General features: G+C 45.2%; 1 protein-coding gene across 1 annotated transcript in view; it reads right to left on the bottom strand.

Annotated features, from left to right (window-relative positions):
• The window catches only part of LOC107123423 (zinc finger protein 721-like), a 112,666-nt gene that overhangs the window by 84,529 nt on the left and 12,562 nt on the right, over positions 1-15,575 (bottom strand). The window contains exon 7 of the mRNA XM_015426670.1: positions 12,720-13,446. Coding sequence (XP_015282156.1) covers positions 12,720-13,446 — 727 coding nt within the window. The remainder of the gene's footprint in view (positions 1-12,719; positions 13,447-15,575) is intronic.

The following is a 15,575-nucleotide window of genomic DNA, read 5'->3' as shown; positions in this document are numbered from 1 at the left end:
GGGACGCCGTCCCACTTCTCCAGGGCCTCGAAAAAAGACGCCTTCAGCCTCTTGAACTTGGCCCGGCACTGCTCCCATGACCTGGGGAAGCCGGCGACGGTCAGCTTCCTCGCCGCCCTGGAAAAAAGCCGGGCGTTTTCGAGACGCCCGCTGGGCATGACCACCTTCCCGGCCCCCATGCTGAGCAGGATCTCAAGGAGGAGGTCGACCTCCTCCTCCTGCCAATAGACTCCCAGCCTGTTTGGGGCCATGGACTCCGGCCAGCTGACGAGAGGAGAGGAGAGGAGATGCTCCGGGATGGAAGCCGCGGGGGCAGAGCAAAGACACGGCCACGTGCACAAAATGCCCTGCAAGCAACACACCCTTTACGCCTTTGCCGAGGCTGGATCAAGTGGCTGCTTTGGAGGGTGGCGGCGATGCTACCCCTCCCCCACTGAGGTCCCGCCCCTTCCCAGGCTCCGCCCCCAAATCGTCTGGGACTTCCCAACTTGGCGGTGGGTAGCCCGGAGGATCTGACGCAGCCGAAGGAAGTTTTGAGCTCCAGTGGCACCTTTAAGACCAACCAAGTCTTATTCTAGTTCTAATGTGGTATAAACCTGCCTGTGCACTGTAGAAGAAGAAGAGATTGGATTTATACCCCGCCCTTCACTCGGAGTCTCAGAGCGGCTTACAAACTCCTTTCCCTTCCCCTCCCCACAGCAGACACCCTGTGAGGTGGGTGGGGCTGAGAGAGCTCTGACACAAACTGCTCTTTTTCAAGGACAGCTGTGCCAGAGCTTGTGTCTGACCCAAGGTCACACCAGCAGGTGCAAGTGGAGGAGTGGGGAATCAAACCCGGTTCTCCCAGATGAGAGTCCGCGCACTTAACCACTACACCAAATCCCCAACTAGGAATGGAATGAACCAGGAAAGGGGGGGGGGGGAGCCTTGAAATAAAGAAGGGTGCAGAAGGTGTGCAAAAGCATAGGGTGGACAAAAACAAGGGGGGGAAACCAACCGCCCTTTGGGGGGGGGGGGGGGTTGGACCTTGGTCTTAGGCTCTTAACACCCTGTTTAAGGGCTGTGTTATCTCATGGGGGGTTCATTTGGGACCCTCATCTTCCATGCCGATGTACAGAGGGTTCAGCTGGAGACGGGGCCACCCACAAGAGGAAAGAGATGGCTGGCAAGCTGTGAAGGAGGGCAACGTTAATTGTTTGGACTTTAAAAGATCTAGGGTTGCCAGCCTCCAGGTGGGGCCTGGAGATCTCCTGCTTTTACAACTGATCTCCAGCTGACAGAGATCAGCTCCCCTGGAGAAAGTGGTGGCTTTGAAGGGTGGGCTCTGTGGCATTGCACCATGCTGAGGCCCCTCCCCAAACCCCACCCACTTCCGGATCCACCCCCAAAGTCTCCAGGTATTTTCCAACCCAGACCTGGCAACCCTAAAAAGATCCCTGTGTCAGCTCTGCTGGCATGGGGGGGGGGAAGGGTTAGCAGTCGTCCTCTAATTGTATTACATTCCTTTCTGTATGCTTCATGTAGTTTTGCTGTAATGCTTATCTATGACCTTCAAGCCTAGCAGGTGGAAATGTGTTGAGTCTTTCGGTCTTGGGAACTTTCCTGTTTTCCAAATGTATGCCAGTTAGCAACCGTTAGAAAGCTTGCGCAAACTGCCCCAATTGGTGGTGGGGGGGGATATACGAATCCCCTATATCTCCTTATGCGCTTGCCCACTTCGTTATTCTCAACAGTGTTCCTGCCAATGCGTCCATAGCTTATCAATAAAGTAAACCCTTCTCAAGAAGCGTGTGTTACATTGCCTGAGATGTGGGTTCTGACACCCTGCTCTGTTGCCTTACTAAGTTCTATGCCTTTGTTACCTGATATGATGTTAAGCGAAAAGTAAAAATGTTTTCTTCTCTTTGCATTATTGTAAGAGTCCTTCCAAGTTCTGCCCCACAGAACTGCGCTTGCAAATATAAACTGCTTGCAATGGAAGTGTGCACAAAGTTGGGGTTTGATCCCCATAAAGCTGTTTTGGTCTGGGATATAAGTTCAAAATATGTAAATGAGGATATTCAGAATGTCGTAGAACTGTATGGTGCAATTGCTAAGATGCAGGGGATAAATGGAAGAGGGGAAGAGATGTTGCTGCGTGAATTCCAGACACCTGGTTCTGTCTGCGGCAGCAGTGCTGGAAGTACAACTTGCATAGAAAGTGGGCTGTGATTCCTATAGATGCAGAGTTTGCACCAATTACTGGGGAAGAAGCATAACAGTTTTGCACAAGAAGAAGAATGCTGGGTGGCAGTTATGTGGCAGAAAAGACTCCAGTTACAACCTCTACTCCCGCTGCAAACTTTTCTCCTGAATTGCAACAATTGTTGGCAGGAGTTTTGCAAACTGCCAGCACAACTCAGATTTCAGTAGCAGCTCCAAAGCGGCAATTAAAGAAATTTTCGTGTGTTTCACTTAAACCGGCAGGGAAAATAGAGTATTCTGTTTGGAGAGTGCATGCAAAAGAGTTAGTACAAGATGGCAGTATTCCTGAAAATATTAAAAGGAGGAAAATTATAGAGAACTTGCTTCCACCTGCATTGTACATAGTTTTGGGAGCAGGGAGAAAAGCGTCTGCAAATGAATGTTTTGCTATTTTAGAAACTGCATATGGCAATAGTTTCTGAGATGAAAGTTTTATGAGATTTATCAGCACATTAATGAACCCCCCTCAGCATATCTAAATTGCTTGCATGCTTCGGCTATGGAAATACTAGAAGAAAGGGGGATTACAGAGGGCAAATGTAGGTTTTATGTGCAGGAACAGTTTTTTAGAGGCTGCTGGCATTAAGCACTGTTATCAGCTCTAAGAGGAGGAGGAGATTGGATTTATATCCTGCCAGCCCCGTAGCTAGGGAATTCTTTGGGAGGGGGACTTGGGGGGGCCCACCAGCTAATTAAATGGAAGTACAGTGCAGGTGGTAAGTTGGAGCACTTTGGGGGCAGCCCCGGAGGGAGGGGGCCCAGAAGAAACACAAGGGGGCCGGGCCCCGTGGGCCACATATTAGCTACGGGCCTGTATCCTGCCCTTCACACAGAGCCTTAGAGCAGTTTACAAACTCCTTTCCCTTCCTCTCCCCACAACAGACACCCTGTGAGGTAGGTGGGGCTGAGAGAGCTCTGAGAGAATTGCTCTTGAGAGAACAGCTCTGAAACAACTTGTGTGACTGACCCAAGGTCACCCAGCAGCCGCATGTGGAGGAGTGGGGAATCAAACCCGGTTCTCCCAGATTAGAGTCCGTCACTCCTAACCACTATACCAAACTGACGGAACAAGAAAGGATCTCACTCCACACCTCAAATACACCCTCACATAAATCAGAAACCACGTTCACTGCGACTTGGTATCCACTCACTACTTATATGGCTGAGGCTGAAGTAATCCCAAAAAATCCTCTTTATAGACAGATGATTTATTTCTGAACTGAATCTAATTTATGCTCCTTAGACCTTGTATTCAAATCATCAGAACAATGCTCCTAGTTGTTTATGGAACAAAGTATAAAAATCAGTAAATTATACATAATTCTAGACAATATTAGTATTATTAGTACTGTTGAATTGTTTGTGTATAATTTAATTACATTATGCTTATTTATTTATTTTATTTCTTTGGATTTATATCCCACCCTCCCCGAAGGCTCAGGGCGGCTAACAGAGGCATAACGCCAGATTATAACAATAAAAAAGTATAAAATACTAAAAATACAAGATAAACACTTAAATAGAATTCATAAAAAGACATTTTCGGTGTTCCCCTACTCACTTCCAAATCGTAAAACCAAGATGGTGTTCTTAATGGTACAGCTACAACAACAGCAGTGCATATCCCCACTGCCCTGTCATCTCCTAGGAACGTCCCGCTCCCTCCGATGGTACCCGCACCAGCGGTGGTAGTGTGTGGAGATTATAGGGCGTTGATGGAACAGTGGTGGTGGCGGCTCCTACTCGAAAGCCTGGTGGAAGAGCTCCGTCTTACAGGCCCTGCGGAACTGTACAATGTCCCGCAGGGCCCAGATCTCCTCTGGGAGCTCATTCCACTAGATAGGAGCCGCCACCGAAAACGCCCTGGCCCTGGTCATTGCAAGTTTGATGGTCTTGGGGCCTGGAACATCCAGGAGATTTTGGTTCCCTGACCGATGTTCCGATAGTGTGTTATACTTATTTCAAAACAGTGTACTTAGTTATAATACTATGCTTATGTATTATACAGAAATGCTTATATGGACCACGTAAGCTATTTGATTACAAGAAATGTGATCCTTCTGTAACTGTTTCATGCTTAAATAAAATAAAATATAAATTAAAAAAAGGAAACTGAAGCAAGAGATGCACGAAAAGGGAAGACCTTTAAATAAAAATGTGGGACCAAAACTGGGGGGGGAAACCACAGAAAAGTTTGAAAGGAATGGTACTAACAGAGACGTAGACTGGAAATCCAAATACTCAGAATCGGAGTGAGAGATGGCTAAACTAAAGGTTACCCTTCAACAAGCAGGGAAATTTAGCACTTCAAAGCCACCGCCCTCCCAGAATTTCAGAAAAAAAGAGATCTGTAGCATCCAGCCAAATCCAACATTGCTTCATCAAATTTTTCTAAACACAGCTGGCAACCAAGAAGACACTTGTTCAATGGGAATAACCAAGAGCAGTACGGTAAGTCAGTGGACATCCGGAAAGGGTGCAAAAGGATGCAGGCATGCATGCAAAAGCTTATACCCAGAATAATTACTGTAAACAAGGTTATACCGTGCAAAAATATGTAATAAATAAATAGTAAAAGGTAAAGGTTCCCTTGCTCGAAAGCCAGTCAAATCCGACTCTAGGGTTGCGGTGCTCATCTCCGTTTCAAAGCCGAAGAGCCAGCACTGTCCGAAGACGTTTCCGTGGTCATGTGGCCGGCATGACTAAACACCAAGGTGCACGGAACGCTGTTACCTTCCCACCGAAGTGGTACCTATTTATCTACTTGCAATTTCTTGCTTTCGAACTGCTAGGTTGGCAGGAGCTGGAACTAGAGATGGGAGCTCACTCCATCATGCGGCACCCGGGTCTCGAACTGCTGAACTACCGACCTTCCACAGCCTGCAGTTCAGCATCTTAACCACTTAAACCACCGCAATTATACTCATATAATATAAATAAACTCATATAATTATAAATATTATAAGTGTGCCTTATCTAAAATATAATAAGTATAAATAAGATATAATACATATACAACTACATATAAATCAAAAGTCAAAATATAGTCTCAAAGATGTCCCTTCCAAAAGTATGAAAAAATCAGACATAGGAAAACTTTCCAAAGAATTATCCTGCTATGTAAGAAAGTTCGCTTCCTCCTAACTTCATTACGGGGATGAAGCCTGTAGCAATTAAGGATCCACACCCAACAAGCGATGAATCCTTAGATGTAGTTGTATATGTATTGCATCTTATTTATACTATTACTAGAAATAAGGCCCGTTGTGGAAATAAATACAACGAGAGCTAGAAAGAGGCTCTGGGAGAGTGCTCTGGCTTTGGGCAAACAGTGTCAGTCTGCTTTTAAAACATGAACCTGGGACCTGCACACCACCAGAATACAGCAGGTTCCATATGCAACTGACATTCCAACTGCCTTGCGGGGGGGGGGAGTTTGAGGTGTGGAATGGACTGAAGTCCAATCAGCTTCCATATGCAAAAGACCAGGTTGTCGCAGCAGTTGTGGTGTGGGCGGGACTTGGGCTTTGCCTTCTGATTGGTGGCGATATATGCTGAGGAGCAGTGCCATCAGCCATACACTAAGGGAGTGCATTTTAGAATTAGAACTTTGGCACCCACTATTCAATTATATATAAGGAGAGATAGTTGAGATAAAGCACATTTATAACAATTTTAATTATATGAGTTTATTTATTACATATCTCTGCACAGTGTAATCTTAAATTAACTAATCATAGCTGTGCCCCCTGTTTACACAGCTATACCCAGAATAAAACATTGGGGAGGGGCTGTGGCTCACCGATAGAGCATCTGCTTGGTGCATAATCCCTGGCATCTCCAGTTAAAAGGATCAGGTAGGAGGTGATGCATAAGACCTACACCCGGGGCTATTTTGGGGCAGGAACGCACAGGAACGGTGTTCCGGCTGGCTCCCGAGTTGGCCACGCCCAGCAGGAACTCATTAGCATAATAGGCCACACCCAACAGCAGGAACTCATTCGGATTGGCTACATTAGGGGTGTGTGCCCTAACATGCAAAGGAGTTCCTGCTACAAAAAAAGGCCCTGGGTTTTGACAACAAACAAGGTCAACAGAATAACAAGCAAAAGGTGGGTGTGGCTGGATGACCACACTTCTGGTAACGTGTGGGTGCGGCCTAATGTGCTAATGAGCTGTGCTGGCAGGGGTGTGGCCTAATATGCTAATGAGTTCCTGCTGTTGGGTGTGGCCTATTATGCTAATGAGTTCCTGCTGGGCTTTTTCTACAAAAAGAGCCCTGCCTACACCTGGGACCCTGGAGAGGTGCTGCTGGTCTGAGTTTGATGGACCAATAGTCTGATTCAGTGCAAGGCAACTTCATGTGTTCAAGATACCACCGGACTCAAACTTTGTTCCCAACCTGGTGCTGGCAATTTTATGTCCGTCTCACCCAAAGCCCGCAATTGGTGCTTGGGAAGGAGCTCCAAAAACCAATCTTTCCCTTGAGAAAAACAAACAACCCCCCCCCATTGTTCTCGAATGAAATGAAGTAAATCATGAATTGCGTCTAGGCAAAAAGGATGAAAATTACAGGGGAGGAATCGGCATCGTAGAATCACAGAGTTGGAAGGGTCCTCCAGGCTCATCTAGTCCAGCCCCTGCACAATGTGAGGAATTCACCAAGCCCCCCCCCCCCATGCCCAGTGACTGCTGTTCTATGCTCAGAAGATGAAAAAAACCTCCAGGATCTCTGGTCAAACTGGCCTGGAGAAAAATTGCTTCCTGGCCCCAAAGTGGTGATCAGCATTTCCCTGGGCCACCAGAACTAAGCCCTGATGTAACACTTCCTGCCCTCCCTCTCATGATCTGCAGTCCACAGAAGCAGCATTTCTGTCAGATGGCCATCTCGCCCCCCCCCCCCGTTTGAAAACCTCCAAAGAAGGAGAGCCCACCACCTCCCGAGGAAGCCTGTTCCACTGAGAAACCGCTCTGTCAGGAAGTTCTTCCTAATAATCCAAAGCAATTGCAGAGGGTTCAGAACTGGACGGAGTGCTTGGGGTGCAGTTGTCCACACCTGTATTTGCAGAAAGCCAAATGAAAGAACAGAATAGGAGTCAGCACTTTCACCTTTGAGTTTGCCTCCCTCCCAGATGGCTTCATTAACTGCAAAGCAGGCCAAAGTAGGCCTTAGTAAAGGAAACTTCCTTAAAGGGTACAAACGATAGGTATTTTGTTTAAAAATAACTCAAGGTGGCTTATAATGCCAATAAAACCCCAGTTTTTGTCAACAACGCCTCAGGGATGCTTCACCAACGGGAGACAACCGGGATTGTATGAAACGGTAAATAAATTCCACTAGCAGCCAGTTACTAAAACGGGTCTGTCTGAAATGACAGGGGGGGAAAGTTAGTAACCAGCTATTGAAACAGAATACATAGGCAGTCAGAAAAGTCTCTTCTTCTGTATGTGTGTGTGAAAGGATGCAACGTAGTCAGCGAAAGCTTGCTTGTACCTGCAAGCGTTCAGGAGAATTCAAGTCACACTCTGAAGCCATATCTAGCTTAAATTTATGAGACTCAGCCAGGTTTCTCCTTTGACTGCCTGGAGTCCTGTGCTGCTGATCGGTTTTTTTAAAAAAACAACAACCTGTAAACAAATACCCCAGCGTCGTTGTTTACGTACAACTCCTGCCTCAGTGATCGCTGTCTTCTCATGGACCAAAAAACTTAACCTCACAGCAGTGAACCCTTAACCTTTATGCTTGCTACGCTAAGAACATCTTGTAACTGAGGGGAAGGTTTACTGTTCAAAACCAACCCTGTTCCACAAAATCAAAAGAGATTGTGTGGTTGCCCTCACTGTTCAAATTGATTTATCTGAATATATATTTTCACATTCTCATACAAGAGCTGGGAGTGTGAGAGGGTCTGAAAGCTATCGTCAATGGACGATGTCAAGAAACCCAGCAAATGATCTTCAATATGGAGATACTTACAGTTTGTGTGGACACGTATGGATAACCCTCACCATTACCACCACCCCTGACTTGGAGACATGGACTAACACACTTAAAATCATAGAACTGGAAGGGACCTTCAGGGTCATCTAGTCCAACCCTGTGCACAATGCAGGAAATCCACAAATATCTCCTCCCCCACATTCCCACTGACCACATTCCATGCCCAGAAGATGGGGAACCCCCCCCCCCAGGACCCCTGGCCAAACTGGCCTGCAGAAAATTTGCTTCCTGACCCCAAAGTGGCAATCAGCATTTCCCTGGGCCTGTAAGAAAGGGTCACAAGCAATGCTCCCTCTGAGATGTGGAGTCTTGTGAGCAAAAATTCTGCTTTGTGAGCTACTGGCATTAAAGTTGTGGCCCGGGATCCAGTAGAAACATAGCAGCATATTTTGAGCCTGAATGTTAATTGAGATCAGCGTCCTATCTGAATTTAATATTCTTAAGACTTGTTGTCTAACATTTATGAAACTGAGAGCTTTGGCACCACTATAATATCTCCTGAAGAAGATCCATTTTTTGAAACGTTGTTATGTAATCCGGAGACGACATTGATTATGTTTGGTTCAAGGATTTTCTATTGAGTTGTGTATTATGTTGTAGTGCTTTATAAACAGCATTCTTTATAAGTCTTATGACTGTTTGATTGTGGGTCAGACTATCACAACTGTTGGCTTTATACTTGTTTAAATGATCTGGGCTGTGCCACCAGAGGTCTACTAGGCCCAAGGAGCCTGGCTAGCAGTAGGTGAGGCTGGGCCTACACCTCCCAGAAGCCCCTGGGAGTTTTGGAGCCAAAATGGACCAATAGGAAAAGAGGAGGGCTGGAAATAAAAGTTCTGGAGCAGCAGGAAGAGCTGTTCTTTCTTCCAGAGGGCAGAGCCGGAAGGAAGGCTGCTGCAGGGGAGAGACCCTCATCCTGAGGACAGGGTGAGTAGTGTAAGGCCACTTAAGATAGTGAGCTAGGGACAGTGTATATTTAGACACATTCGGGCATTCGATTTCTTTTCTTTTCACCCACTTACTGTTATTATTCTGCACCTTGTTGTTTGACCTCCTATAAAATAAACCTTTCCCTTGTTTTACTCTGCCTGGTCCTCACGCCTGTTATTCAGCCTAAAGGGAGGTCTGAAGGTCTTGGGAGGGTACTCTGGGCCTTCTCAAGGGAACCTAAATCCAGAGTGGAGGCAGCGTCAGGTGACACCCCCACCTGAGTCGTGACAGCAAGCGATTTGGCTGCTGCATAAATTAGTTTGCTCTGGAGCCATCCTTCCTGAGCTAAGAAAAAAATGTGTGAGCCAGAGTTTAAAAAACTCTGAGCTAACTCACACTAACTCAGCTTAGAGGGAACTCTGGTCACAAGAACTGAGCACTGAGGCAACCCTTCCTGCCCCTCCCTCTCATGATCTGCCTAAGTTCACAGCATCAGCATCGCTGTCAGATGGCCATCTAGCCTCTTTTTAAAAACCACCAAAGGAGAGCCCACCACCTCCCGAGGAAGCCCTGTTCCACTGAGGAACCACTCTAACTGTCAGGAAGTTCTTCCTAATGTTAAGCCAAATACTCTTTTGATTTAATTTCAGCCCATTGGTTCTGGTCTGATCTTGTAGGGCAACAAGTCTGCACCATCAGCTACATGACAGCTCCTCAAGCTCTTGAAGACGGTTATCATATCACCTCTCAGCTGTCTCCAGGCTAAACATCCCCAGCTCCTTCAACCTTTCCTCCTAGGACTTGGACTCCAGACCCCTCACCATCTTCACTGCCCTCCTCTGGACACGTTCCAGCTTGTCTATATCCTCCTTAAACTTCTTAATTCATGAGCCTAGTCTTCTTTCTTGGAAAAATGAAACAAGACTCTTCTGTATTTTGGAAAAGCGTTTTTTAATATTTTATTATGTAAAAACCTCATTATCTGGCCAGGTAAACTTGTAAGGCAGAGATCCGCGCGGTGCCAATGTTGCACAGGGAAAATTCCATTCCCCCCCTTCAGAGCAAACTGTTAGCTAAAATACTTTCTACACAAAGCCTTAGTACCAAGCAAAGCAGATAACGTTGTGCTAACATACCGACATAATCCATCTAACTATTAACCAAATAAAAGCACCAAAAATAAAATGGGAGACTCTGCATCAGAACGGCCTTGGTTTATTTTACCAATTAACAGTAGCTCGTCAGTTGTATCCTTTGAAGATTACAAGGGAAGCAGGAAGGTAGTACCCCCTCCCCCCATTCATCCTCAACATCCAATAGCCACAGCTATAATGTTTGTATCCAGTGGCTCTGAAGAAGTGCGCATGCGCTCAAAAACGTATACCTTGAATAAAACTTCCTTGGTGTTAAAGGTGCCACTGGACTCAAACTTTGTTCTGTTGCTTCAGACCAACATAGTTACCCACCTGAATCTAACCACAGGTATACTGCTCTTGAACACGGAGGTTCCATTTAGCAATCATGGGTATGAACCACCAGTAAGGCCAGTTCTAGAATCTGAACAGCTCAATTTTTAAAGCCGCTCCTCTTCCTTGTAGTAGTGAACTCAGTAAGTTAATTATGTGTCGTACAAAGAAGTGTCACCTTTCCACCTCTCGTCAGTGCCGTTGAATAAACACGGGCCTCAGTGTTGTGAGGTGGGAAGGAAACATTTTAATTTTTTTTTGCTATTTCCATTCTCTAAACACTGCTTGTGGCTTCATAAAACCTCAACCACATCTTATTTCTAAACTAAAAAACGCAAAAACTCTTATTACATTTTTTTAAAAAAATCTTCTTCCGAGGAGGCTCAGCTTGGCGTACATCTGACCCCTTTTCCTCCTTATCCTCACAACAAACCTGTGAAGTAGGTTAGGCTGAGAAAGAGGGGTGGCCCAAGGATCACCAGCAAGCTTTTTGGCTGAGTAGGGATTCGAACCCAGGCCTCCCCAGTCATAGTCCAACAGCATGTCACAGTGGCTCATGGTAGACTCTCAGTGATTATTCAGACATCTGGAATTTTTTTAGCCTGTTAACATCCTTTTTGAGATTATAATCATAAAAACTCCCCACACGTGATCAGAGAACTGCTGCATCACAGGTTTACTTTGACCTCTTGTAAGATAAAGGCTTCAAGTGAAGTTTTGTTGTTTTTGCTTGCTTTATATGCGGAAAAGGAGTCGTGGCGAAACTTTGGGCATCTCGTAATGCAGTTTTTCTTCCTCTGTGCAAATACTTTCAGTTGTCATGGAGACCCAGAACACCGAGTATGTGCAGAGTTCCTTTCTGCCCGAACTTCTGCCGCACAATGTCCACCTCGCTACGCCCAGCTTAATTCTACCAAGAGTCAACCGTTTAAAACCAAGTGACTGCTATTACGTCTGCCGTTCACTCGGTCACTGAAGATATCTATTCTCATTTTTTTTTAAAAGGGGGCTAAAATTGTAGTACTATTGGGGGAAAACAACCTGGTAGCAGGGTTAAATACGTTAACGTGGGGGCAGGTGAGTGCTCTTTGAAAATCCTGAACACGGACATACAGTAAAAGGGGTACTTCTTTTTTTAAATAGCATTTCATGTAGAAGGAAATCAGAGTCTATACAACATTTATAGAAAGCGGAAAAAATTCAAAAAGGGTATCAAAATAGAAAAATACAAACAGCTATCTAAAGCCAGACGGGGCTCAAGTGCGTATGGATAATCGCAGTCTCTTTGTTCAAGATATTTCAAGATGGCGTCAGGCACATGCTCTGTCTCGGATGGAGAAGCCGGAAACTGAAACTCCGCCATGTTAGTGGAAAAGCTCAAGAACAGTTCCAACGTTCCTCCCCAAACATACTTGATAGGAAACAAAACTTCACGTGCTCCCCTCCTTGGCTGGAGTTGAAGGCTTCTTATGCGGGAAACCAGCTTGTCCATCAGGTGAGGCGCTCACAAACCAGGAGTGAAACCTGATGTAAGAAGCAGGTAACTTTGAAGCAAATCACCTGAGAACACCTGGTGAAAGTCAGGTGTCCTGGAACTCTTTTGCCCTTCCTGTAAGCAGGAAAGAGGGATCTTTCATTACTAAAACAATTAAGCAAGGAAGGATCTGGAGTTCCCACTATAAGATGGTAGATCTAAAAGAATTTCCTCACTCCGTGCAGGTTTCTGACAAAGAGAAGGTAGAAAGGACATTTTCCTGCACAGAAAGTGTAAAAAAAAACAACCCCTAAGCTAATAAAAATTAGGGTTTGTAACAGTTATTAAAGGCTGATCAGTTGGAAAAGTTTTATTCTGATTGTCCACGTGCTTCCAAACGGGTGTCAATCCTTCAATGTGAAGTAAGATCTGAGAGGAACCTGAAGTTCTTTCCACGCTCCAAACGTATCGAGGATTTGAGGGATTCCCCCCCGTGTGGATGACCTGATGTGCTTTAAGGTCCGATTCGTCACAAAAGCTCATGCTACATTCTGAGCATTTGTAGGGCTTCATGTGAATCCGATGATGCCTGCTAAGGTAGGACCTCTGAGTGAAGCTCTTCCCACACTCCAGGCATTTGTGCGGCTTCTCCCCAGTGTGGATTCTTTTGTGCGAGGTGAGGTTGGTGCTCTGAGAGAAACTCTTCCCACACTCTAAGCACTGATACGGCTTCTCTCCCGTGTGGATTCTCTGATGGATAGTGAGCTCGGTACTCCGGATGAAGCTCTTTCCACACTCGTTGCATTTGTACGGTTTCTCTCCCGTGTGGATTAGCTGATGCGAAGTAAGATGCGTGCTGCGAATGAAGCTCTTCCCACACTCCATGCATTGGTATGGCTTCTTGCCTGTGTGGACTATTTTATGTGAACGGAGTTGCTCGTTCCATTTGAAGCTCATTCCGCACTCCAGGCATTGAAATGGTTTCTCCCCTGTGTGGATTCTTAAATGTGAAGTGAGGTGTGAACTCTGAATGAAATTCTTTCCGCAGACCAAGCATTCATACAGATTCTCCCCTGTGTGGATTCTCCAGTGAGCATTAAAACTCGATTTACAACTATAGCTTTTCCCACAAATGGGACACTTACTTCTTTCCTTTCCCTTCCCTATTTTAACTTGGATCGGGATTTCGGGAAAGTCACCACCCTGAGAAGTGGAGGATTCATTCTCCGTTTCTTCTTTTATTTCAATTTTCCACAGATGGTCTTCTTCTGTACTTCCCAGTCCTTCCAGTGAGACTTGCTGTGGTTCTCCCTCAGCCCTACTCTCCCAGCCTGCAGGAATAAAAGAGAAAACTGGTTAAGACCCTAACTTTAAATCAAGGAACAAACCTGTGGCAGAAAAATAAATGAGCCTGAGGCATTTCTGGATAACAGGCTGGATTAGCTGAGGCCTCTCTGTTTGGTTCAGGTTTAGATATTGTCCTCTATCAAGCCTCTCTCTAGCATGACAATGCACTCTGCTCTAAAAAGAATAGTTTACATTTCTCTCGGTCTATCATTTCAACCTCATACTGTGCCAAAGACTCCTAGTGAGAAGGTTTGTAGCTTCTGACCTACAACATACTTGCTGAAGCAGGTGCCTGTGCTTCCAATAAAGTCACAACAAAGTTTATCCATAACATCCTTGGCTGTCTAGGGTAACGAGGGTATGAGTTCAGGGTGAAAACTGTTCTCTTTATTTTGCTATTCTTCTGCTAAAAGTGTGTTAACCTTACATTATACTTATGAGCTGAACCTCTGGGTACTGATGGTATAAATTGTTGAAGACTTCTTTGCTCTTGGCTGGTCATCAATCAACTCTCTGTGAGCTCGTGTTGACTAGGCCAGGGTGCTCTGTATTTCATGATAGTGCACTGTGTGTTGAAGTATTCTATGCTGAATATGGAAATGTTATGTTTTTATCCTAAAAGATTTGTAAGTGCTAAAGTGCTTTTTGGTCTTAAGCAGCTTATATTGTAATAAACTGGTTTTGTTTAAGAACTGTGGTCTCTATTGATTCTCCACCCAACCAATAGAAGAACTAAAGGGCAATGTGAGGATCCCACGGAAATAGTCCGGGGGTCCCAGAATCCCACAACAAAAGTAAAAACACACACAAGGGCAGATCCTAATTTTAAGTTGTTGTTGTTGTTCTTCAGTCGCACAGTCGAGTCCGACTCTCCACGACCCCATCAACCAGATCACGCCAGGCCTTCCTGTCTTCCGCCATCCTCTGAAGTTGGCTCAATTTCATGTTCGTTGCATCCATGACACTGTCTAACCATCTCATCCTTTGCCGTCCCCGTCTTCTTTGACCTTCAATCTTTCCCAGCATCAAGGTCTTCTCCAGTGAGTGCTCCCTTCTCATTGGGTGGCCAAAGTATTTCAGCTTCAGTTTCATTATCTGGCCTTCCAGGGAACAGTCAGGGTTGATTTTTTAGGATTGACTGATTTGATCTTCTTGCAGTCCAAGGGACTCTCAAGAGTCTTCTCCAGCACCATAGTTCAAATGAATCTATTCTTCGGTGCTCGGCCTTCCTTATAGTCCAACTCTCGCAGCCATACATGACTACTGGGAATTCCATTGCTTTGACCATGTGGACTTTTGTTGGCAGGGTGATGTCTCTATTTTTTATCATGCTGTTTAGGTTCGCCATCGCTTTCCTCCCCTGACTTTAAATCAGGGAACAAACCCAATCAACTGAGGTAAGGTATGAGCAGAAAAGATACTCTTTCTTTTTAATGTCCGCGGGAAAAGTGTATTGCACTGTTCATTGTATGTTTGTGTTTTTCTATGTCTATGTGTTTTTATTGTGTTGTTAAATATTTACATGCACATTGAAATGCTGTTTCTGTGTTTTAATGCCTTGATGTTTGCCACCTTGGAGACCCTATTTCGGTGAAAAGGGAGCACAGAAATAACTTTAAGCAAATAAATATGCATTTTTAAAAACGGCATTGTTTTTAACTTTGTGATCTGCCTTGCATCTCAGCGAGAAAGGTGGACTCTTTCTTCTTTAAAACATTTCTATGCCACCTTTCCACCCGATTTGGGGCCCCCAAGGTGCTGCGTCACCAAAACACTAGAACATCATTTAAAATACAGGTAAAGAGATATATAATATTTAAAACAATTAAACAAAACATAAATGTGCAAAGGAGGAGGAGGGCTAATACAAATTCGTGATGGAACGCCGAACGAAACAATGAAGTCTTCATCCCCTGGCTGGTGGGAGACAATGACAGAGAGAGAGAGAGACAGAGGAATCTCTTTTGATGCACAAGGTGATGCACATTGGAGCCAAAAATCCGAAATATAAATACACATTGATGGGGTCTGAACTGGCAGAGACTGATCAAGAGAGAGATCTTGGAGTCGTAGGAGATAACTCACTGAAAATGTCGAGACAGTGTGTGACTGC

The sequence above is a fragment of the Gekko japonicus genome, unplaced genomic scaffold (assembly GCF_001447785.1).
Source record: "Gekko japonicus isolate JY-2015 unplaced genomic scaffold, Gekko_japonicus_V1.1 scaffold2302, whole genome shotgun sequence".
In the NCBI taxonomy this organism is placed as follows: Eukaryota; Metazoa; Chordata; class Lepidosauria; order Squamata; family Gekkonidae; genus Gekko; species Gekko japonicus.
The sequence above is the reverse complement of the archived record's forward strand: the minus strand, read 5'-3'. Positions and strand labels throughout refer to the sequence as shown.